Raw genomic sequence first — 24,284 nt, 5'->3', positions numbered from 1 at the left:
TGTGCATCTTTTGTCAAGTGCCACTGCACTAATTGCAACTGCATCCCACGCAAACAGGGTTAATATGTAAATTGAAAAGGTCCCTGTTCACTTTCCCCTGTTTGGGCAGGAGGGGGCATCGCCTCCCTTCTCCTCCAGGTACGCAGCCGCTTATGCCTCGTCTTTTCCGATAATTACTCCCAGTATATTTGTTGCTTGCTTATGAATTAACTTGCATTTATGGAACTAAATCATTGCAATCATTTAATTACACCTGAGGAGCTGAACTATAATTGCTTGCTGCTAACGAGGATCTGAGATGGCTTGAGCAGTATTAATTTGGTGTTTACTTTTCTGAGTGCTAAAAGCATTAAAATGATTGTGCGATAGGATTACATTTCACTAATTGCTGCCATTCATTAGCTGAGTAAATGGCGAGGGAGATAGTGAGCTGGAGAGGCGTAGAATGCTGATAGTGGCATGTTTAGGCAGCAGCTTATTTGTTTAAAGCTTCAATGTTCCGCTAGAAAATGAATATCAAAATGAAAAGTTTATGGACTTTCCAAAATTTATGCAATAACGTAGATGTGTATTTCAACATTTTTTGAGCCAACATTAAAAAAAAAAAAAGTCATTGACTAGTTTGATGTTTTAGTGATATGTCACATAAAAATGTTACAGAATTCATTACTTTAAAAAAAATATTTTTTGTACTTTCATTTACTTAGTATTAATAGGTTATTGTCAATAATTGTGAACCTTAGTCTGAGCGTCTTACATCTGTAGAACTTCATGGGGCTAAGAAATTGGAGGTATTCATTATTATTTTTTCTTTCTTTCTAGTCAAAAGTAGGTGGTTTTCTACAAATAATGGATTCTTTTTGCATTGTGTTTTTTGTTTTGTTTTTACCCCTAGTGAGGCCCCCTATGCTGGGTGGGCATCATGGGTAATGTCGTTTGCATACACTTGCAATGCCAATCATATGTTTGGAGTATACATCAAATTGGTAGGATTATTTTTTACTTAATAAGTGTTAAGTAGCCTCTTTTTCCTTACATTGGTTTTCCTTGTCTATCTCGTGTGAATCTTTTCACGCTGTACCTGGATTCCTTGATTCTTACATTTATTGTATACAGTATACTTTTTCAAGACTACTGTATATTTCCAGGCAACACAGCTAGCCACTTGTACCTTTTGGCACTGTGACTAGTATTTTGTGTTTTTTCTGTTTTTTCATTAGTGTCTTGGGGTTAGGCCCCTGGAGATCCACGGAGTCTCCTCTTGGTACTGTTGTTGGTTTTCTTCTTGTCTGGAACACCAACATTGTTGGTTGATTTCCGGTAGACACTAATCAAATTTATTCTATCTCGTGTGCACATTTAGATTTTTATTAACGTTTTATTTTGTGACCTGTATTATTGAACCGGTTTACTTTTCCTTTGAATTCTGTCACATGCTGAGCATATTTAGGCCACTTAATTTAAAAAGTGGGTAGATGTTTTTAAGATAGTGTTGCCGTAAGAATTTGTCACCTAAAGTAGTGGCTAGCTGGTACTGTACCATCGAGCTGTGCAAGCTGATGTTTTAAAACCTGAAGGTGTAACGCTCTCCCCCACCAAATTTTATTTTTCAGTGAATTTATCCGAAGAAGCGTGAAGTACAATGGTGCCACATTAATGAGAACTGGAGGGGTGACAGAAGACATCCAATATCGTGTTACCAGTTTAAGGTCAGGATTATTTAGTAGATCATTTTATCAGCAGTATTTCCAGGTTGAATGTGTGTACAAACTATAAGATTATGTTACAAGGAATAATTCTCAGTGGGCAGAATTATATCTTTTATGTGCAGTCAGTAGGCTTAATTATCTATTGTCTATAGGAATGCCATTTCTTTCACAGTTGCATAAAGTCTCAAATTTCTACACACTACAGTCTTTTTTAAACACAATATACAGAACAGATATATTTTATAAACTGCTATTTGGGCGCAGAGACCTTCCAACTGGGTGGCAGAGTTCCTGAGGCTATTATGCCTAATGTGCAGATAACCCGGTTAGTCAGAATTGTCCTTTTGATTTGAAACAATTGTTATATTCTGCAAGAGCCCAGATTGGGATCATACAACCTTAGTTAACACATACAACCTTAGTTAACACAAAGCTGAATTGCTTTGTGTGAAGAGTATGGGTCTCCCCCTTCACCCATTCCCCCCTTCCACACCTCAAATCATTATACAAGAAAAGGACATGATTCAATTGAAATTTACACTTTTATACATGAACCTTGTTACACCCCCTTGGCTTTCACGCAAACAAGTCCTGTTACTTCCTGGTTGCAAGCTGTTCTTGATATATATACACCCAATAAATAAGATAGCTAAATTAAATACATGCATGTTTTCATTGACTGTATATCTACTCAACAGAAATTTGTTTTTTGTTTTTTATTGTTTTTTTCTTTGGACAGTGTAGTATTCCTTTACGTGTAAGAAATATAGATATATAGAGCTAGTGTGATCACCCCAAGGATATGGATACTACATTCATAAATAAATGGCTTATCAAAACCTATGCAAGATCTCTTTTCACCAATGTGTTGAGTGTAATCTGAAGTCTTTGCTATAGGAACATTTCTGTCCTGTGCTATGTTACACAATGTTCAGTCTGCAGCAAGGAATGTAATATGAAACACTCTTCAAATTCATAATATATACTTGAAGTTGTGCACATAAGGAGAAAGGGGGGTTCTTTATGATTTGGAAGAAATGACGATCACTCTCACATGCACATACAGCCAATAACAGCCTTTTTTAAAGTGGGAAACAAAAATGAATTGAAGAAGCAAGCAAGTGAAGAGCGGACTGCAGCTTTTACTATACTTCAAATAAAACCAAGAGGTGCAAATGGTTCCTGGAGGGTCCCACACTCCCAAACATAGACAAAATCCACAATACAAAGTAGGGCCATGCACACTTTAGTACTAGAACAGATAATATATACAGTACAAAGCATGCTCACAAACGCTGTTTAATGAATCAAAAAGAAATGTAAAATAATAGGTAACAGACTTCTAGGGGGAACCCTCGACTCAATCCTGCAGTGAAGACCCTTAAAATGTGAAGGATAACAAACCACTATCACTACGTAAAAATAGTGCCCCCGGTGGGCACTCATAGAACCCTATCCCAGAATTCCAGTAAAATAAAGTAACTGCCACTTATATTCATTCCTGTTGCAAGATATACAAAGTTGCCTTTATAATGTGCATTTTGCAAGTCTCTGAATAGGTTTACAAAAAATAGCACTCACAGTCTCCGTTAATAATGGCAAAGAGCTGGAAGTTCCTAAACAGGAACGTCTGTTGCCTCTCCTGAGCAGACATTAGTAGTGGAGATGGGAGTGGTGCCCTGAAGACCCCCCAAGTAAGAAGTCAAACCATTCAAAATAACAGACACATAACTATTACAGCTCGCCATAGTGATTATGATGCTTGGCGATTTACATTACAGAAGCTCCTTTAGTGCAAATATTAAATATCTATGTACCCGTCAATGCATTTATTTAACTTTTAATATGAACTTTATTATAAAGCTACTAAATGTGTTGAGTGGGGACTCTTTGTGTCTCTTTTAGCAGTGTAAATCTAAAAATATTATTTGCTGATTTTTTTTTTTTTTTTTTTTTTTTTTTTTTTTAGAAGCTGTACACAATAATTGTCCACATTTTATTTTTTAGTGCGTTTATTGGTCCTGACAGTGCTGCAGTCTTTAAAATGCATATCATTGCTCCTCTTTCACCTGTATATACATCAAACTTGCCAGTTACAATGTGGTTAACATAACCAGTTATCCTAACATTCAAAGGCTAAGAGCTACATTACAGTTATTTAAAAAAAAAAAAAAAAATTTTTTTAAATGGTCTATTGGAAAATTAGATTTTGTATTTTTGCAGAGGAGCGTCTACACACCACCTTGTTCTTCTGACCTAGGCATTGCTGGAACTATAGTAGTTGCTAAGGAGAGTTGAGAAGGAAACCTCAGTGTTAAGGTGGAGCTGACAATTGGGGCGGCACAATGGGTCGATAACTGGGCAGATCTGGTGACATATAAATATAAAAGTTTATTTCTAATACAGTATCTCCCAAGAAGTGGTAAACATAGGTAGAATATATGTACACATAGTGCTAGAGGACAAGTGAGTCTGAATAACATATAAATCCACAATTTGAAAGAGGTAGTAGCAACTTCTAGGGCAACCTTCAACACTCCAGATGTTGTGGACTAAATCTCCCCATATGCGTTGCCAGCCATGTGGCTATTAGAGCATTCTGGGGGATGTAGTCCACAACTTCTCAAGGGCCAAAGGTTGACTGCGCCTGTTCTAGGTGAAACCAAAAAAAACTGAATTCTAGCCCAAGAAGTTATTCATGCTGTAGAAGAGTAATCTACATGGACTCCGTTAGAAATGTAAAACTCTGGAAAGTCCATAGCTGGAGCAGAGGAACATGCAGGAGTAGTAAAATCATAGGCATGATGATGTTTGCACATAAATTACCTCACAATTTCCCCCAAAAAATATCCTGATACCAAGGCCAGACAGGTGAGAATGGAGCCTGGGTTTTATTCTGTTCTATCTCCTATCCTCTTTTCATGTCCTCAATATTACCTTGTATTTCCACCTGTATCGTGTGTGTGTTCAGTGATAACTTTGTATAACATTGTGGAATGTGTGTAGACTGAAACAGAGAGGAACATTTCAGAGAGAGACACTTGCCTCACATTATTTCTTCCAAATCTTACCATTCTTTTATGCTACGTAAACCTACAGATTTTCATGGGTAGATTTCTCAAAGGATAATCATTCGTTAATTGGGAGATTCTATCTGCCTTCCATTATAAACACATTCATGCAATGTGTGCTGCTGGCTATCTTCTGCTCACCGTGAGTGGTCCAGCTCCCTTAGCTTTCCAAATTTGCTTCAAATTGTAGTGTATCTAGGAAACAAAACATATCACAAGAGAACAAAACTGCTAGATGTGGCAGTATAATCTAAAAAAATGTAAAGGTTCAACTGACCTCATTTACAATTTGAATCCTCCGTCCCGGACTCCAATATTCTATGCTGATTAGTTGCCCGAATGTGTTATACCAGAGAAAATGTGAAATATGAATGGCGTGTGTATTTTTTCTTTTTTTTTTTTCTTTCTTTTTCTTTGCTTAGTTACGTTGTGGGAACTATTATACCTGTATTTGTGGACTACATATGTATTGTTTATTTAAGAGCATGTCCACTGGAATGAGCGTGTTCTTTAGTACTAGATGTAATGCAGATTGTATTATTTCATTATTCTTTCACCACCTGTAGAGTTATAGGTGAGTAATCTAGATTGTTCCTGCTTGATACAATCTACCATATCTCAACTACCTTATAAAAGAAAAGGGCAGCCTGTTAAAGGCAGCTTTTTTACATGGGCGGGTCAGTTGTGTTTCATTTAATACATTAATGTGCACTAGTCACACAAAGGAAAGACTTTTGCTCCCATGAGAAGGGTGGTAATATTTGCCTTTTTTTTTTTCTCTCTCGAGATCCGTATCGAGATAAACCCTGGAATTTAAGCCCCTTAAATGTCCGTCTTTAGGTCTTGATGAATAACCAAAGCTATTTTATAAATGTTCCACGTGTGAAAGCCAAAGAAGGTCCCTCCCCTCAACACTCATAAATTAACCCGATCTGCGGTTTGTTGTCCTAGTCTAAATATTTTCAAATCCATTTGTCTCGTAAATTCACCGAGATAAATAAAAGGGAAGCTTAGGTGCATTTCATTGTGTCGCTTCACGTTTATTTAACCAGAGCAGGCTTTGTTTTACCTGTGAAGTCTTGGATCGATTGTTAAAGAAGGTGCCAGTTCAAACATCTGTAGTCTTAGGAATGGTGAGCTACTGTAGTTTGTGAAATTGGCCTCCACCCTGTGCAAACCACCGTCCCAACCATCTGACTGTTAGATCCATAGCACCTGCTGCAAACAGTAATGATTTCTGGGGACTTTCTATTTTCCTTTTATCTTCTCAGGGTCTTGTTACCGTAGCCATAAACAATTACTGTAAGATTAATTCATCTAATTAAGGGATGTATTATTAGCTTTCACTGCAAGGTATTTGTGAACCATTGTCCTTCTTCTGTGTAAGACCGCTTTAGAATGTGGAGTTAGAGTACACTCCAGACTCCAGAATAGCAACCACGCACATTGACCTTGTTTGAGAGATGCACATTTACAAGATTTAGAAATGGGGGGGAAAAAAAATCTATATTCCCCGTCAGTTCCAAGAGTAATTGCTGGTATTTTGTCTAGAACTGAGACCATTGTCTCGTTATCATAAATCGTTACAAACTACAGTGTGCACCTGGGTTCTGGTATATGAAACCATTTTCAAATGTATCTGTGAGTAGCTGCTCATTTTTGGAAATCCAAAATATGTAAGAATCATTCATATTATCATTTATTTTAATGAGAAGTTGCTGCTGATGGTTATGTGATACTCAAGATTTGTCAGTTGCTGCAATGGAAATGAATGCGAGATAATAGCTTGTGAATCTCCAAATCTTCCTATATCAAGAGGATTGAAATTGCAGTGAAACATCTACAAGAGAAAGGTGTTGAGGGGCATCTCCCTGTCTCTCAAAAAGTGCTGGGAAATCCTATACACTTACTCGAGTCAGAAGTAAAATGTTAACTTTCCTCCACCAAGTAGATTAAGTAGAATGTGCTTGTGATGTTAAAACAAACTTGTGAATCAATGTTCTAATATGCTTTACTTACATTAGGCTGACATGCCTGCTGTTTATTTTGCTTTTCATTGCAAATAATAGAGCAATATTTGAACGAACTTAAAAAAAAAAAAAAATCTTAAATGCAAACTGCAGTCACTCCTCTTCCTTATTTGTTAGAATCATTTGATTATCATGTTAGCCAGAAAATTGGTGGTAGGTGTGCCAAAAATTTGAAGTTGGAAAATAGCACTGTATATACATATGTTAATTCGGGTTACCGTTAATTGTGAGCTCATGGTGTGGGAATCTCGCGGAGATATTAAATCTGTAAAGCCTGAGCATTGGACTGAAATCACGCGTTCTCTGCTACAGGCATTCTGAGTACTTCCCTCACTTTCTTTCAATCAAAACGTTTGAATAATATCAATAGGGTGATTGTGCCTGGAGGGAGTGGGACACAGCACCCAATTTGGATAATATTAATAGATTTTCAATTAATAAAATTTGCACTGATGGAAATACATCTAGGTAAAGAACCAGCAGTGGGTGTCTAACATGAGGGTAAATCCACATATATTGGAAGGCGATAGTGACCGGCATGATTGGAGTCAGGATGCAAAGTCTGTATGTGATCCATTTTTTGATCTATGATAAAGAACTTGGTATGTACAAAACATGACACTTGGGAAACCTTGCAGTCACTTGGTCCCCCTGGCTTGCTTTCTCTCTGGTGCCATCCTGTGTCACCTTGACAAGATATTAAGTTTTACTCTTGAGGGGGTGTTACGGATTGGATCTTGTTGGATGAAACACCAGCAGAGTATGCATTTTCTGTACAGGACAACCCTTTTTATACAAAGCAAATTAAACATCTCTGTCATATACACCGGAATCCTCAGCTCCTGAGAGCTGCAACTGTTCTGCATAGGATTCACTTAATGAACCGCCTGTGTAGGTGTGCCCCTTAACCCCTTAAGGACACATGACATGTGTGACATGTCATGATTCCCTTTTATTCCAGAAGTTTGGTCCTTAAGGGGTTAAGCCCCAGTTACTGCAAATTAACCCTTTCCGTAGTGAACCACTTGTACACCCCATTACAGGTGGGAATTGACGGCAACCTCCCTCACACTCTACAAATTTAAATTACAAGACCCACAGATATCCAGAACCACCCAAAATATTTATTACTTTTTTAAAATTTGGTGTGGCACTCTGATTTTTTGTTTGCATTATTACAGTAATATAATACAAAAAAAAAAAAAAAAAAATAATAATCTGTGTTTATATTAATGTCATAAATTCATTATGGTGAAAGACCATGATTTGGCAGGGTGTTCGACTGGATGTTCAGAAATTGAAACCGAACTTGGTTTTACTCGGTTGGCATTTTTAAGTTTGGTGAATTAACCACAATGTTTGCATGAGTTGTCTCTCTCCCATGCAGCTCCATTTAATCTGTTCAATGTTTTTGGAAATAAGTGAAAATAGAAGTGCTTAAGAAATCCCTTAACCACGTTTTTACGTCTATTGACTTGTACGGTTACCTTATTTCTACACACGTGTACTATGTGCACTGTCGGTGAACTCCTCTAAAATTGCTGCTTCCCACTGTGTGTCCCAGTACGAGCAAGTTCGACTATGGTTTAAACACTGCAGGCCCCGTGGCTTTTCAGCCCTCACACAGCTAAGTGTTTGTTCTTCTCGTATTCGTCGCCTACATGTGATGAGGTCAGCGCAGTGTTGCGACCACCCAGGGGGATTCACACAGCTGAGAGGTGTCTGGATGTCCTAATTATACTGCAGTACAGTGGCTAAAAAGGTTCCTGTAAAAATGACATAGGGTTTGTTAAATGACATTGTAAACACCAGGATCAGCATGCTCTGTCCCAATATCTACTCGGTGCCATAAAATCTTTATTCTGACTAAACAAAACAGGCATTAAATACAAAAGAATTTTGCAGGTGTCTGAACCAGTGTAAATTTTTGCAACAGATGTGGACTAGCATTTCTAGGGCTCTAAGGAAAATTCATATGTCAAATCCTCCACCATTGCGTAACGCATAAGGAGAATTAGTATTTGCACACACGTTATGACCTAATAATTAATATTATTTCCACCTATAGCAGACCTGTGGTCTTGACCTTCTTAGCCTACTGTTGTCCTTTCTCTGTTAGTGCAGTGGACTTTTCCAGCAGGGCAAATCTCAAGGTTTCATCAAACGTACATGAATGGGAAGGACACAGAGGTTTATTAACTAAACTGGGCATTATAATGAATCAACAAAGGAATTGCAAATTGGTTTCCAGTTTGACTATTTTGAATTTCATGTGGGTGCTCTTCACAGTGTTGTGAACAAACTACTGAGTTACTGAGTTATCTAATCAATCTGGATTAAAATGGCCTTGCAGTGGTCTATGCCATTTTCTTCACCCCGTGCTGTAATCATAGAACCCAACAGGGCATACCTCAGTTACGTCGGCACACTTGCTTTGTTGAAATGGGGTAATTATAGCTCTGTTGTCCCATAATCCTTGGGAGGCACGCCCATTCACCCGTAAGGGCCTGCTGATGATGGTATCGGTTGTTGCTAGTCGCTGCTTGTACCGGGTCTTCCTCGTGAAATACTCCCCAGTCCTCCTAGAGACACCTTGACTCCTTGTTAGCGATACCGCTTCCCCAGACCTCCGAATAACAGTGAGCTGAAACCTGGCTCGGCTGGGTGGTAGTACCAGTGATGCCAGTCTGGCCACATTCGTAGCATAAGGGTCCGGTGTGCCTGGGCAGAAGAGTGTGGGCTGGAGGGCGTCTCTGACTTGGTCCGATGCTGACATTTCTCTTAGGAGCAGGTACAACCCTTGCGGGAGATGATATGGGTCAGCTGATTGGCTGAACGGCTATAGAGAAGGACAGTCGGGTGTCCTGATACTCATCCACCAAGTTGGTTGCTTTTTGGTTGGATCGGGGACGGCAATCCCAAACCCAATCCTGGAGGAGCACAGTTGAGGAATTGTTCAAGTAGAATTACTTGAATCGCCTCAGACACAGTAGTTACCTGGTACTCCTGCATCCAACTCTTAACCGCCTGCTGCATATGGTTCTCTTACTCTCTGAAGATTTGCTTTTCAGTCTTTCTCAGATCCTGAAATTGTTGGCGATATGACTCTGGGGTGATGTCATACCTGGCATAGAACCTTTCTTTCACCCGATCATAGTCGTGACACTCCTCATCCGAGACCGTTTGGTAAGCCTCGGCTGCCAATCCATTTTCTGCAACTGTTATAACCCACATTGCCTTTCGAAATTACGTAGATTTCCGTTAATATCCCTCTCCACATATTCGACAGTCTTAAACGTATTCTAAGACAGCTGGTTTCTCTCCTCCTCTTATGTCTTGGTTTCTCCATGCACCATGCTTTGTGCCTCTCACTTCTCCCCGACTGCCGCTCCAGGCAGTGGTGTATTTTGGTTTTGTGCTGCCCTAGGCATGACAAAACTCGGGCACCTCCCCCCCCCCCCCCAATCTAAATTTATCTTCCTTTTTAAATCCAACACACTCTTTTCCTTGCAGACACACTCCCTCACTGATGCATACACTCACTGACAAATACACAGTCATTGGCACACACACTGTTTAACCAACACACACACTCACTCACATTCACTGACTGACACACACATTCACTGATGGACACACGCATGGGCCGGGGGTAGAGTGACGTCATATTCCTGCTCCGGCATCACTGCGGTGCGCGCGAGGGAGCTGAGCAGGAAGAGCTCAGGGGAGAGTCTTTTCTTGCTGTTCGCAACATCCCAAGCAGATGCCAGACTTGGGAGGCCCAAGGTGGCCAGCTCCTGGGCCTCCAAGGACAAGAGGCTGGCAAGGCATCTGTATGGGGGTTTGGGGGGCATCTTTTTTGCCACCCCCCTGAAAGTAGAGCCCTTGTCAGCCTCGCTGTAAATACACAGCTGGCCCCAGGGTCCTTGACACATCCACAATGGTCTCCCAGATTGCTGCTTCAAAGGCTTCAAAGGGTAGTAGCGCAGCCACTTTTGCATCTGCCGATCAAATTAATAAACCTCTGGGTCAATCACTCCATTCTCGCCTGATTGTTCATCCTGCATGAGAATCTCAATTAAGACTGTTTTTGGTCAGATTGCTGGCTACAATACCTCGGGCTTCCATCAAGTCAGGTTAGCACGCTTCAAATCGGTGTACTGCTGGGCTATCCACTTCTGGTTCTTCACAGGTTGTTCAGAGTCCTGGTGGTGGTTAGGATACTCCTTATAGCCAGGAAGCAATCCCACCGCTTGCCTCCAGTTGTAACGACGATGCGGGTACTCTGGCTGAGCACCTCCATTACTCCTCGGCTTTCTTAGCTACGTCTGGACCATTCGGTATCGTCTTGCTGAGTTCAAGTACTTGGTGCCCTTGGTAGTGCTCAGATGTCCCTCACGAAGTGATCTGACCAGCATTCGGTGGTGAAATGTAGCGAGTGGTTTATAGCCGTGATTTTATAGCCTTTACCCCATAACATGAAACAAGACTACATGTAGGGGTTAATCAGAACTCCCTTTATTGCAGACGTGCAGTGATCTTTATCCCAAAAGAGGGCCATTGGCATTCAATAGTGTATTAACAGTAAATACAGTTCCCTATGAAGTCCTCTTCTCAGAACTCCTTGCTTTTCTTGCTGAAAACAACCCTCAGCCTTACCAAAACAAACAAATACTCAGCACCATTTTGTCCATATCACTGAACAAAACATGTGGATGGAATACAAAAGTCTCTGTTTTCTACTAGAGTCTAGACCAACGTGCCCCATTAATATAATTCAAACAGACTTTTTTATGAACACAGCAAATGCCCCTTGTAAAATCGCCACCCAATCAAGATGACCCCTGCCCTGCAACACTGGGTCCATGACAAATATAGTTATAAGTAAGCAAATGGATAAAAATAAGAAAACCTTGATTTCTGCAAAAGGTTATGAATTCTCTTGAAAATTCTAAACATTTATCAAACAATACATACGGTAAGTTCTCTCGGTGTCAAAGGCATCTTTTGTCTTTCATTTTTCACATTCATATTAATTGTTGCAATTTGGATGCAGTTGTATGGTTAAATAACAAACCATAAATGACCCATTAAATATGTAGTACTGTAAAAATCAAGTAGTAGCTTTGTTTTAAATTTGATTGTCTGCCGTTATTCTCAAGCAAGCAAGTCATGGGTAAGAATAAAATTATTTCTGTACTGGTATTATATTGGACCTGATATTGTACAGACTAAGGTATTGCAAATTTCTAGCAAAATACCCAAAGTAAATCATTTTTGAACTCCGCTAATTTTCCAGATCTGCTATTGATTGAAATTCCCAATATGCTTTCTCTTTTTGTTCATAATTTCCTTTTTTATTGAATAAACCCCATTGTTTAGGTATTAAGATTTTGTGAAATTATGAATATTGTATTCATACCTCATGTTCCTTATATTCACCCAGCTGTGACAATGATATGTAAATATATGCACTCTGTACATGCGTACTGTACAAATGTACTTTCAACACCTTTAATTCCTTAGTCAAACAGCCGGAATAATGCTTACGGGCTGTATTAAAAACCTGACGCTCAGGGCAGCAACAGGCCAATGTGATAACCAGTATTTGGGATTGTCCCCCAACACAAACCTGTACTTCTTGTTTCTTCCAAATGCAGTTTTCTATTTATTTAGCCTTGGATTCATTAATATACTGATAATACTGTAGAGTTTCAGGGCAAAAAAAATTGGAGAAAATATTGACACGGTCAATAGCTAACAATCTGCTCTGTGCTCTTGTACTAAGGCTTTCCATTTACAGGGCGAGTCACTAACGGCCAAAGTAGCTAAACTCGAAGCAGAGCTGAGAATTTTTCCATTTTGACCTTAAATTTGAAATTCTCATTTTAGTAAATAACTCCTGAGAGCATTCACATTAATTTTATCTTTGCAGTCAACAAAATGCAAATACTTGTCTACTACAAAGATACACAATTTTTTATTTTTGTTTTGTGGGGGGGGGGAGGGGAGGGAGGGGAATTAATCTAAACCTGTGTCTCCTGCTCTCCCATAGTTGATTTACATGTGAGAGAGACGTTTTATTAAAGGGACACTATAGTCACCAAAACCACTACAGCAAGCTGAGCACTGTTAATGCTGTCTTTTCAGACTCAATACATCTCTATGAGGAGAAGCCGATTGGCGCGGCCCAGCGTTTTGCTATACATACACATTATAGGAAAGAATTGGATTGGCTGAAATCATTAAAGTTTGATCTCAACCAAAGTGAAGAGCACTCTCATAGGACTTTAAAATAAACAAGATAATGTCACTTAAACATTTTTTATTTAATTTTTTATTTTTTTACAGCTGTGCAACAGCATACATTGACCATTCCAGTCCCATTACCAAACTTTTCTTAATATGTCAAGGTAGTTGGACTGAAACATTGATTACATGCAAATGCACGTCTGCTTAAACTAAATCCGCTCTATAAGTCCTTCTTTTTATGTTAGAGTAATAGTTTTTAGTTTTTAATTTCCAGTTATCTTTTCCGTCTCTATATCTACACCCTATGCCGGTGCAACGCATTATTGGGCTGGTATAGAACTTTCTTTCCAGGGCTGCTTTTTGTTCCCAGTCCAGCCCTGGCCAGCTGATGCCCTCAGCCCTGAACAAAAAAGGCATTGCTAATGCGAAAGTGTAAATTCTACATTAGCAATACAGCAAGCGAGGCTCTGGGTGCATGAGGGACCTCTGATTTAAATCAAACTGCTTGAAAGTTATTTGACATAAAACCAAAAGATGGTCCCAATATCCTACCTTGCAGTGTTACATGTACAACTGAGCATGGCTGGTATTTTGGCTGCTAGGTACTGCTGAATGACTTCTCCTGCCAATCAGATCCATGTTTTTGTTTATTATTATTATTATATTTCTTTAACCCCTTAAGACCGCAGGACGTTCTATGCCGTCCTTATTTTGGTGGCTCTAAACGCCCCAGGACGGCATAGAACGTCCTGCGATCTAATGTACTTACTCGGTCGCCGGCGATCCCACGCCGGCGATCGCGGTATGGGGGACTTACCTGGGAGCCCAGGGAGTCTCCCTCTGTCCTCTTTGGCCCCCCAGGGCCATGTGATCGCGAGGTCCTTGCGAGGACCCCACGATCGCATGGACGGCATAGCCGTGCATGTCAATGCCAGCAGGGGGAGTGCCTGTAATGACAGGTACTCCCCCTGCTGCCTGAAAATAAAATTAAACATGTTAAATAAGTGTAAAATTAAACAATATATACTTAGATCATATATTTATTTATTATATATATATATGATCTAAGTATATATATACACATATATACACATAAATAAACATACACTGTCTACGTGTATTTTAATATTAATATATACATAATTATATATATATATATATTAATATCAAAATACACGTAAAATGATATTGATTAAATATATATAATTTTCATTATATATATTTATATATAATAAAAAATAAATATATAAATACCGTATATACTCGAGTATAAGCCGAGTTTTTTAGCACATTTTGTGTGCTAAAAAACCCCAACTCGGCTTATACTCGAGTCAGAGTCTGTATTATGGCAATTTGCATTGCCATAATACAGACTGGGGGAGAGGGGGCTGGCAGAGCTGTAACTTACCTTTCCTGCAGCTCCTGTCAGCTCTCTCCTCCTCCGCGCCGTCCGGCGCGGAGGAGGAGAGAGCTGACAGGAGCTGCAGGAAAGGTAAGTTACAGCTCTGCCAGCCCCTTCTCCCCCCCACTGAACTGCCAATGCTGGACCACCAGGGAAGGAGCCCCCCTCCCTGCTATGTATCAAGCAGGGAGGGGGGACGAAAAAAAAATAATTAATAATAATAATTAAATAATACTAAAATAATAATAATTAAATTAAATAAAAAAAATAATTAATAATACTAAAATACTAATAATAAAATTAAATAAAAAAATAATAAATAATAATAATAAAAAAAATTCAAATAATAAAAAAATTTAAAAAAACATTGCCCACCCCCCACCAAGGCTCTGCAACACACACACACTGCATTCATACACACACACACTGCACTCATACACACACACTGCACTCATACGCACACTGCACTCATACGCACACTGCACTCATACACACACACACTGCACTCATACATACACACACACTGCACTCATACATACACACACACTGCACTCATACATACACACACACTGCACTCATTATACACACACTGTAAATAAATATTCAATTAATATATTTTTTTTAGGATCTAATTTTATTTAGAAATTTACCAGTAGCTGCTGCATTTCTCACCCTAGTCTTATACTCGAGTCAATACGTTTTCCCAGTTTTTTGGGGTAAAATTAGGGGCCTCGGCTTATATTCGGGTCGGCTTATACTCGAGTATATACGGTATGTTAAAAAATTAAATTAAAAAAATAATAAAAAATAAATAGATAAAAAATATATAAACATGCGTCATTTCGTTCTAACTGTATTTTAAAATTAATATATATAGATATCAAAATACATGTAGAACGAAATAATATATATATCTATATACATAACTTTATACGTATATATCACTATATATATATATATATATACCTATATATAAATAAAACTAATAAAAAATATATATATACACACATATATATATATACACACACATATATATATAATAATTCTACGTATATATTTATGTAATAATTTTACGTAATTAGGTCATTTCATTAATTACAATTTGCAGGACCTGCCTGACAACCCAGGCCGAAAGTTCAGGGAATTAAATTTTCTAGCACTATATTTAACCCTGTAACTTTCCAAGACACCATAAAACCTGTACATGGGGGGGGTACTGTTTTACTCGGAAGACTTCGCTGAACACAAATATTAGTGTTTCAAAACAGTAAAATATATTACAACGACGATATCGTCAGTGACAGTGACATTTTTTGCATTTTTCACACACAAGCACTTACACGGACGATATAATTGTTGTGATACGTTTTACTGTTTTGAAACACTAATATTTGTGTTCAGCGAAGTCTCCTGAGTATAACAGTACCCCTCAATTACAGGTTTTATGGTGTTTTCAAAAGTTACAGAGTCAAATATAAGGTTTGCGTTTCAGTTTTTTCACTTTAAATTCGCCAGGTTGCCTTTGAGACCGTATGGTAGCCCAGGAATGAAAATGATCCCCATGATGGCATACCATTTGCAATAGTAGACAACCCAGGGTATTGCAAATAGGGTATGTTCAGTTTTTTTTAGTAGCCACTTAGTCACAAACACTGGCCAAAATTTGCGTTCAAATTAGTTTTTTGCATTTTCAAATACCGTATTTATCGGCGTATAACACGCACTTTTTCTCCCTGAAAATAGGGGGAAAATCATGGGTGCGTGTTATACGCCGATATCCCATAATAACTTACCTGTCTTGAAGCGTGGGCCGGTGTTCAGCGCGCACCGCGGTACTGGAACTTAAATTTCAGGTTCCGGTTTCCGGCGGGACTGAAAGGAAGTGTGCACACTATTGTGTGCACACTTCCTTTCAGTCCCGCCGGTACTGGAACTTAAATTTCAGGTTCCGGTCTCCGGCGGGACTGAAAGGAAGTGTGCACACTATTGTGTGCACACTTCCTTTCAGTCCCGCCGGAAACCGGAACTTGAAATTTAAGTTCCAGTACCGCGGTGCGCGCTGTGAAGCCGGCCCACGCTTCAAGACAGGTAAGTAATTATGGGACAAGAGGGAAAGTACACTATGGGAGGGGGGAGAAGGAATACTATTGGGAGGGGGGGAGAAGGAATACTATTGGGAGGGGGGGAGAAGGAATACTATGGGGAGGGGGGGAGAAGGAATACTATGGGGAGGGGGGGAGAAGGAATACTATGGGGAGGGGGCCACTATGGGATGAGGGGGGGGAATACTATGGGAGGGGTGGACATTTCCTGGAATTTCCTTCTGAAAATGAGGTGCGTGTTATACGCCGGAGCGTGTTATACGCCGATAAATACGGTATTAACACTAACTTTGGCCAGTGTTTGTGACCAAGTGGCTACTAAAAAAGACTGGAAATACTCAATTTGCAATACCTTGGGTTGTCTAATTTTGCAAATGGTATGCCATCATGGGGGTAATTCTTATTCCTGGGCTACCATATGGTCTCAAAGGCAACATAACCAATCTGGCGAATTTCAATGTGAAAAAACTGAAATATGTAACACCCTATATTTGACCCTGTAACTTCCCAAAACACCATAAAACCTGTACATAGGGGGTACTGTTTTACACGTGAGACATCGCTGAATACAAATATGTGTATTGTATTGCAGTAAAAGCAAACAGTATTTTGTCATTCACAGTTAAAATGTCACGTAGAACTAAAACAATTAAAAAAATTCTTATTTTCTCCCATTTTTTTTTTTTATTATATATTTTTCATATTAAATTATGTTCCATGCCTAAATATTTGATGTTAAACGAAAGCCCTGTTTCCCCTGAATAAAATGATATATAATAAGTGTGGGTGCATGTAATATGAAAGAGTTGAATTACGGTTGGACAGACATATAGCGCAAATGCCAGGTTTTGTTTACGTTTTTTTTGGATCACAACTTGTACATTTGGCTGCGGTCTTAAGGGGTTAATAGACCAACAGTGTGTCAGCGCTATAGGATATAAAACATACAGTATGGCAGCACTCAATCCCAGTGATACAAAAGTATACACAGAATATAGACAAATAGTTACCAAAAAAGCGCGCTAAACTGATCTGTAAATATAGAATGACAAAGAATAGTGAAGACCATCTAAACCAAAACAAAATATGTATAGGAGGATATGGGGAAAAACTCACATTTACCAGAGCCCTATCACCCCTGGCTCTGGGTTTGCAATGCTCCACTTGAGAGGGAAGATTCCCACACTGATAGAACTCCAAGTGGTATGCTCACTGGAAACTGGTAAAGCTGTGCAATATAGGACAGAGAGAGGCAGGAACTCCAATTAAATAGTATCAAAGACAATTTATTAAAAAAACAACGGTTAAAAACTCTTACTTTGCGAATGGTGGGTTATGCTGGCATAGCTACCCACATAAAAGCATGTAAACAGCAAAAACAAAGTCACTTCCTGGTTTCCTCCGTCCCGATCACGTGTATTAAGACTGTATTGATACAGAAATATTAAAAAATGATATCATAAAATACAGGATAAATTAAGTATGCAGCTTATATAAGCAGAGACTTCACTTAGAGATCCAAATGTAAACAGCTACATATTAATTATCAGGGATATCTCTGTATTACAGTTAAAAAATAAGTATTGCTGAATTGTAAAATTTAAAGGGATATTCACCTCCATACTATCATACATTATTATTACATATGGTTTAATGACCCAATGCAACATAAGGGTCTATATTTATCCTAAAATGATAATAAATCTAAAATCTAATTGTTTCAGATCAATAAGAGAAATCCTGCTAAGATACAAATAATGGAGAAAACAATAAATACAATCACATTCCATACTGTATTATATCATTTCAGATAGTTTTCTTACTAGAGGAGTGCTATAGCAATGGCAGTAGTGGATATGCTTAGATATAGTACATCATATTCAAAACTCAATTTCTACGAGACACACACTATGTACACATCTAACAATGCTGTAAAAAATATACAAATATTAACAACTTTTCTTCTAGAGAAAAAGGAGAGAAAAAATGTTAGGCATCATAATAAAAAGACATAACAGGCTTCAAGACCCAATGATCAATTATAGGAAATGGCAGATCTCAAAGTCCCCATTTAGACCTTTAGGGAATAATGACTTCAAATTAAACACCCACCTCATCTCTTGTTTTGCCAATTTATTATCCAAATCCTCCCTCCTCCAATTCCTATTAACTCTTTCAATCCCAATAAACTGAAGTTTTGTGACATCTCCTTGATGCTTGTGTATAAAATGCTAAGACAAAGGGTGCTCCTTGAAGCCCCTTTTAATATTACGTAAATGTTCCTCATTGCGGATATGTATCTGTCTAGTAGTTTACCCCACATACATGTAAGGACATAGACACAATTGATGGTGTGGCAAGTTATTAACTGTTTGACTTGATATGTCTGTTTTGTGTTCCCCCCCCCCCCCCCTCTTAATTCTTTTTTCACACATTTAGATGCTCCTGTGGTCCTACATGCTAGACAATATCCACATTGAAAAAACCCTACATCTTGATTTAGAAAAGTTTTGATTTGATTACCCTGTTTAAAACTACTTCTCACGAGGTGATTTTTAATACTGGGTGTCCCTCTATATATAATCTTTGTATTTTTAGGGACTATCTGATTTAAAAGAGGATCCTCCTGTAGAATAAACCAATATTTGTTCACGATATTCTTCAATTCTTTACTTTTCCCTGAATAGTCAAAAATAAGTGGGACCTCATTAGTCCTATTTTCGCTACCTTTATTCCGCTTTCTTTTGTTCCTTAGAAGATCTTCCCTATTTATAATGCTTGTTTCTTTATATGCTTTGTCCAATACTGCTTTTGGATAGTTTTTGACTGTGAAGTCATTCATTAGTTTGTGTACCTGGGATTCATAAGAATCTATATTGGTGCAGTTTCTCTTCATCCTCATCATTTGTCCTTTGGGGATGTTGTCCAACCAGGGACCATAGTGGCAGCTATCATAAAAAATAAAACTGTTAACATCCACCTTCTTGAAGAAGGTTTCGGTGCAGATCTTACTGTTAGAAATAAAAATACGTAGGTCCAAATAATTGACTGGTCCATGGTAAGTCTAACACTATGTCACTATAGTCCATGGTAAGTCTAACACCCCAGGAGTTCGAATTCAAATACGACAGAAATGAAACGAGATCCTCCCTAGAACCTCTCCAAATCCAAAACAAATCGTCAATATAACGGCGATAGGTGACCAGATTCTGCACCCAGCTATGTTCCCCATATATAAAGGACTCTTCCCAATGGGACATGAATAAATTTGCATAGCTGGGTGCGAATCTAGTCCCCATCGCCGTTCCGAGGGTCTGTAGATAAAATGAATCCATATAGTGAAAATAATTATTGGTTAATATAAGATGAATGCCCTCTAAAATGAAGGCTTGATGATTAGGAGATAAGTTGGAGGTGGACAAGAAATACTTAACGGACTCAATGCCTTTCTGATGTGGAATAATTGAGTAGAGGGATGAGACATCCGCAGTGACAAGGACATCCCCATCCCTCCACTCTACCTCCTCCAACAAGTGGAGGATCTGACTAGTGTCCCTCAAATATGCTTTGGTATCTAACTATAGGCTGTAAAAATGTATCAATATACTCCGACAAGGGGGCTGACACTGAACCTATACCTGAAATGATGGGTCTTCCTGGTGGATTGGTTTCATGTTTGTGGATCTTGGTTAGGAAGTAATACACAGGTATCCTAGGGTACAAGACCGCTAAATACTCATACTCTGTTTTTGATATAACTTCCAGCATTAAGCCCCTACCCAAAAATTCCAGAAAGATATTTTTATTTTCCTTAGTTGGATCACCTTTCAATTTGGTGTATGTAATCCCATCATTTAGTTGCCTGAGTGATTCTTCTATATAGTACTCCTTATCCATTATTACAATGCCACCCCCCTTGTCGGCAGGTTTTATGACAACCTCTGTATTGTCACACAGTTCTGTTAGGGCTTCTTGTTCCTCCTTGTTTAAATTCATTCTGTTCTTATTAATTCTCTTTATTCTTTCCACCTCCCTCATAACTAATTCCTCGAATGCATTCATTGAATTTGTTTTACAATTTTTTGGAAAGAAGGTAGATCTCTTTTTTCAATGTAGCGAAATTCCCTCTTTCTGTACATTGTGTATCGTTTTGGGGCTCCTCTATTTTATCTAACTTATCTGCAAACAATCGTTTTAAACATCATTTTCTTACAAACTTTTTAAGGTCTATATAAACTTCAAAATGGTCCAGATTGGCTGTAAGGCAAAACTTAATCCCTCTGGCCAATACTCTACTCTGCACTGCCGTAAGGGGAATCTTGAAGAGGTTATATATTCCCTTAATATCTATAACCTTCCTCTTTTTCCTTCTCTGTATCTGGCTCCCCCTCTTGTTCCTCTCTTTCTATTCTTCTTTTTAACTATTTTTGACTATTCAGGGAAAAGTAAAGAATTGAAGAATATCGTGAACAAATATTGGTTTATTCTACAGGAGGATCCTCTTTTAAATCAGTCCCTAAAAAGCCAAGGATTATATATAGAGGGACACCCAGTATTAAAAATCACCTCGTGAGAAGTAGTTTTAAACAGGGTAATCAAATCAAAACTTTTCTAAATCAAGATGGAGGGTTTTTTCAATGTGGATATTGTCTAGCATGTAGGACCACAGGAGCCTCTAAATGTGTGAAAAAAGAATTAAGAGGGGGGAACACAAAACAGACATATCAAGTCAAACAGTTAATAACTTGCCACACCATCAATTCTGTCCTTACATGTCCATGTAATATGCATTATGTGGGGAAAACTACTAGACAGATACATATCTGCATTGAGGAACATTTACGTAATATTAAAAGGGGCTTCAAGGAGCACCCTTTGTCTTCACATTTTATACACAAGCATCAAGGAGATGCCACAAAACTTCAGTTTATTGGGGTTGAAAGAGTTAATAGGAATTGGAGGAGGGAGGATTTGGATAATAAATTGGCAAAACAAGAGATGAGGTGGGTGTTTAAGTTGAGGTCGTTATTCCCTAAAGGTCTAAATGGGGACTTTGAGATCTGCCATTTCCTATAATTGATAATTGGGTCTTGAAGCCTGTTATGTCTTTTTATTATGATGCCTAACATTTTTTCTCTCCTTTTTCTCTAGAAGAAAAGTTGTTAATATTTGTATATATAATCCCCCCCTTACAGCATTGTTAGATGTGTACATAGTGATTCTATTAGATGAAGAAAACCAGCCTTTCCGAGGAAACCACGCCCCCGGACCAATGAAAAGAGGGGGCGGAGTGAGACACTTAAAAGAAAGGGCTGGATGTCCATGACGTTGTCAGAGGAAGCCTGTGGAAGCGGGCGAAACGCGTCACGCATACGTCACGAGAGAGGCGGACCCGGAAGTGATAACGTGATCGGGACGGAGGAAACCAGGAAGTGACTTTGTTTTTGCTGTTTACATGCTTTTATGTGGGTAGCTATGCCAGCATAACCCACCATTCGCAAAGTAAGAGTTTTTAACCGTTGTTTTTTAATAAATTGTCTTTGATACTATTCAATTGGAGGTCCTGCCTCTCTCTGTCCTATATTTCTTTAATAACCTGTCGGTGTTCAGTTCAGTAAAAACTTTAAGAACTGACCTTTGACAAGACGTGTTTAACCTTAGGGATTCCTACACGATCTCTGCATGTTGATTATTGTCATAGTAAATCCCTAGCTTCACATTAAGTTTGTGCCTCTCTGTTTGCTCATTATTCACTGAAAGCCATGTAAAAATCCTTTTGTGTAAAAGATGACAAAATGCCAATGCATTCGCAATGACAGGACAGCTGCATCTTTAAATCAAGCCCTACATTCAAAGCTAACTTGGACAAATATATATTTTGACACAATCCCAAATCTGTGTGTGTTGTGGGATTATACTTTTTAAAGTATTTTATGACCTGTCCAAAACATGGGAGTATAATGGTGTACTTTCCGCAAAACACAGACCGCTCACAGTTTCATGTGTTCTACAATGGTGTGAATCCTTGTGGTATGTGTGAAGGAAGTGTCAGTAGACCAGCGAGGGTCAACACTGATGCTGTAGGTTTCTGTGAACTCTATTACCTATGATGCTTCTCCAGCCAGTTAATACATAGGTGTATAATACTTAAACCAACAATGATGAAAAGAAGTAAAGCATGAAGTGTATACATATAAGGAATGTTACGATTGTTGTATAAATTGAAATTGATATATTGAATAGCTACCTAGCAAAATGATGGCCACAAGCAACAGTGAGGAGTAGATGTTTTTGCAGATGGATAAATGTATTTGCAGATGGATAATTTGTCAGTGTGTCCGACATAAAATTCTGGTTTTTTTTTTGTATGTAGGTCAGTGCTCATCGTAAGTAGGGTATCTTTGGATAGATACTGGTTTTGCCGATGTCTCAAGAACTGATCAATCCTACAGAACTTGCTCTCAAGAAAATGCCCATCCCCAGCCCAAGGCACATATCTGCACCCAAAACAATCGAAAAAGTAGATCAAAGTGATGGTCATCCTGCAATCCAGAAAAGGCAAGTGTCTGCAGCAATGTCCAGTAAAAATAAATACGTAAAAAAAAATATATATATATATATATATATATATATATATATATATATATATATATATATATATTTTTATATATATATATATATATATATATAATTGTATTGAACATAAAGTGAAAACACCGAATGGAATACATAGCTTTCAGCTGTTTAGCTCGTTTGACTTTAAATGGAATTTCATTTTGAATTCACCTTGGATTCGGTCTTTAGTAAATAACTGTGTAAGTCTCAGGCATTTTTGAAAGTTAAACCGTGCTCTACAACCTTCTCCTGGAAGGCATACAGGGAAAGGCAACTCCCATTTGCATGCCTCCCAATAATTCCACTTTTGGCGAGTCAGTCACGATTTCGGGTTCCTGTCTCGTATTAATTCCATGGTGTCCTGCATTTGGGGACAGCAGGTAACGGTGCAAGGGCAGCACAACTCGAGCACATAATTAGACGCGCTAGCTCTGTGCTGCACTATAACCGTGCAGAGAGCACTTCAGCAACACTCCCTGCTTAGTCCATCAGAAGGGGCCGGCTAGACAGGCTGTCAGTTAGCCTGGCATGCTTGATGGCAGGCTGAGACACATTTAGTAAGAAGGCCTGACACTTTTTAAGGCACACCTGCCCGTTATAGGTATTACTGGTAACTCACTTTCCCGTTTGCATACCTCCCAATGTTCTGAAGCATGCAGCTGCAATATGGTGCGTGGAGTGTTCCTTTAATTAAATCCCCAGATATTATGTCATGCTACAGATTAATGTTTAAGCACATGGAGTCTAGCTAAATTGAGAAAGTAGATTTGCGTTGCACTGACAGTCAGGGGACAGGGTTTCTTCATTGCTTATTTTGACTTATTTTGGCACATTACAGGTGGTTATTTTAGAATGTATTCAGTGTTTGATAGATTTATATATATATATAATATATTTATAGGCTTTAAGCTTCCTGATATATATATATATATATATATTTATAGGCTTTAAGCTTCCTGTTTTTTGTGTGAAATAATATTATAATTAAGAGTGAAAAGACAACAGTTTTTAATATTGAGGCTAAGCTCTTCTTTGTTTAGGGAAATGGATTAGAAGAGTAATTTGTGGGCATTTTCGTTGGCCTGAATACAAATACAGAGTTT

At 38.5% G+C, this 24,284-nt stretch overlaps 1 protein-coding gene across 2 annotated transcripts in view; it reads left to right on the top strand.

Moving 5' to 3' along the window:
- The window catches only part of MIPOL1 (mirror-image polydactyly 1), a 300,629-nt gene that overhangs the window by 41,909 nt on the left and 234,436 nt on the right, over positions 1-24,284 (top strand). For both annotated transcript variants that reach the window (XM_063439494.1, XM_063439495.1), the window contains 2 exons: positions 1,614-1,709; positions 22,940-23,124. In XM_063439494.1, the coding sequence (XP_063295564.1) occupies positions 22,991-23,124 (134 nt within the window). In that variant the 5' untranslated portion in view covers positions 1,614-1,709; positions 22,940-22,990. The remainder of the gene's footprint in view (positions 1-1,613; positions 1,710-22,939; positions 23,125-24,284) is intronic.

Source organism: Pelobates fuscus, chromosome 13 (assembly GCF_036172605.1).
Source record: "Pelobates fuscus isolate aPelFus1 chromosome 13, aPelFus1.pri, whole genome shotgun sequence".
In the NCBI taxonomy this organism is placed as follows: Eukaryota; Metazoa; Chordata; class Amphibia; order Anura; family Pelobatidae; genus Pelobates; species Pelobates fuscus.
The sequence above is the reverse complement of the archived record's forward strand: the minus strand, read 5'-3'. Positions and strand labels throughout refer to the sequence as shown.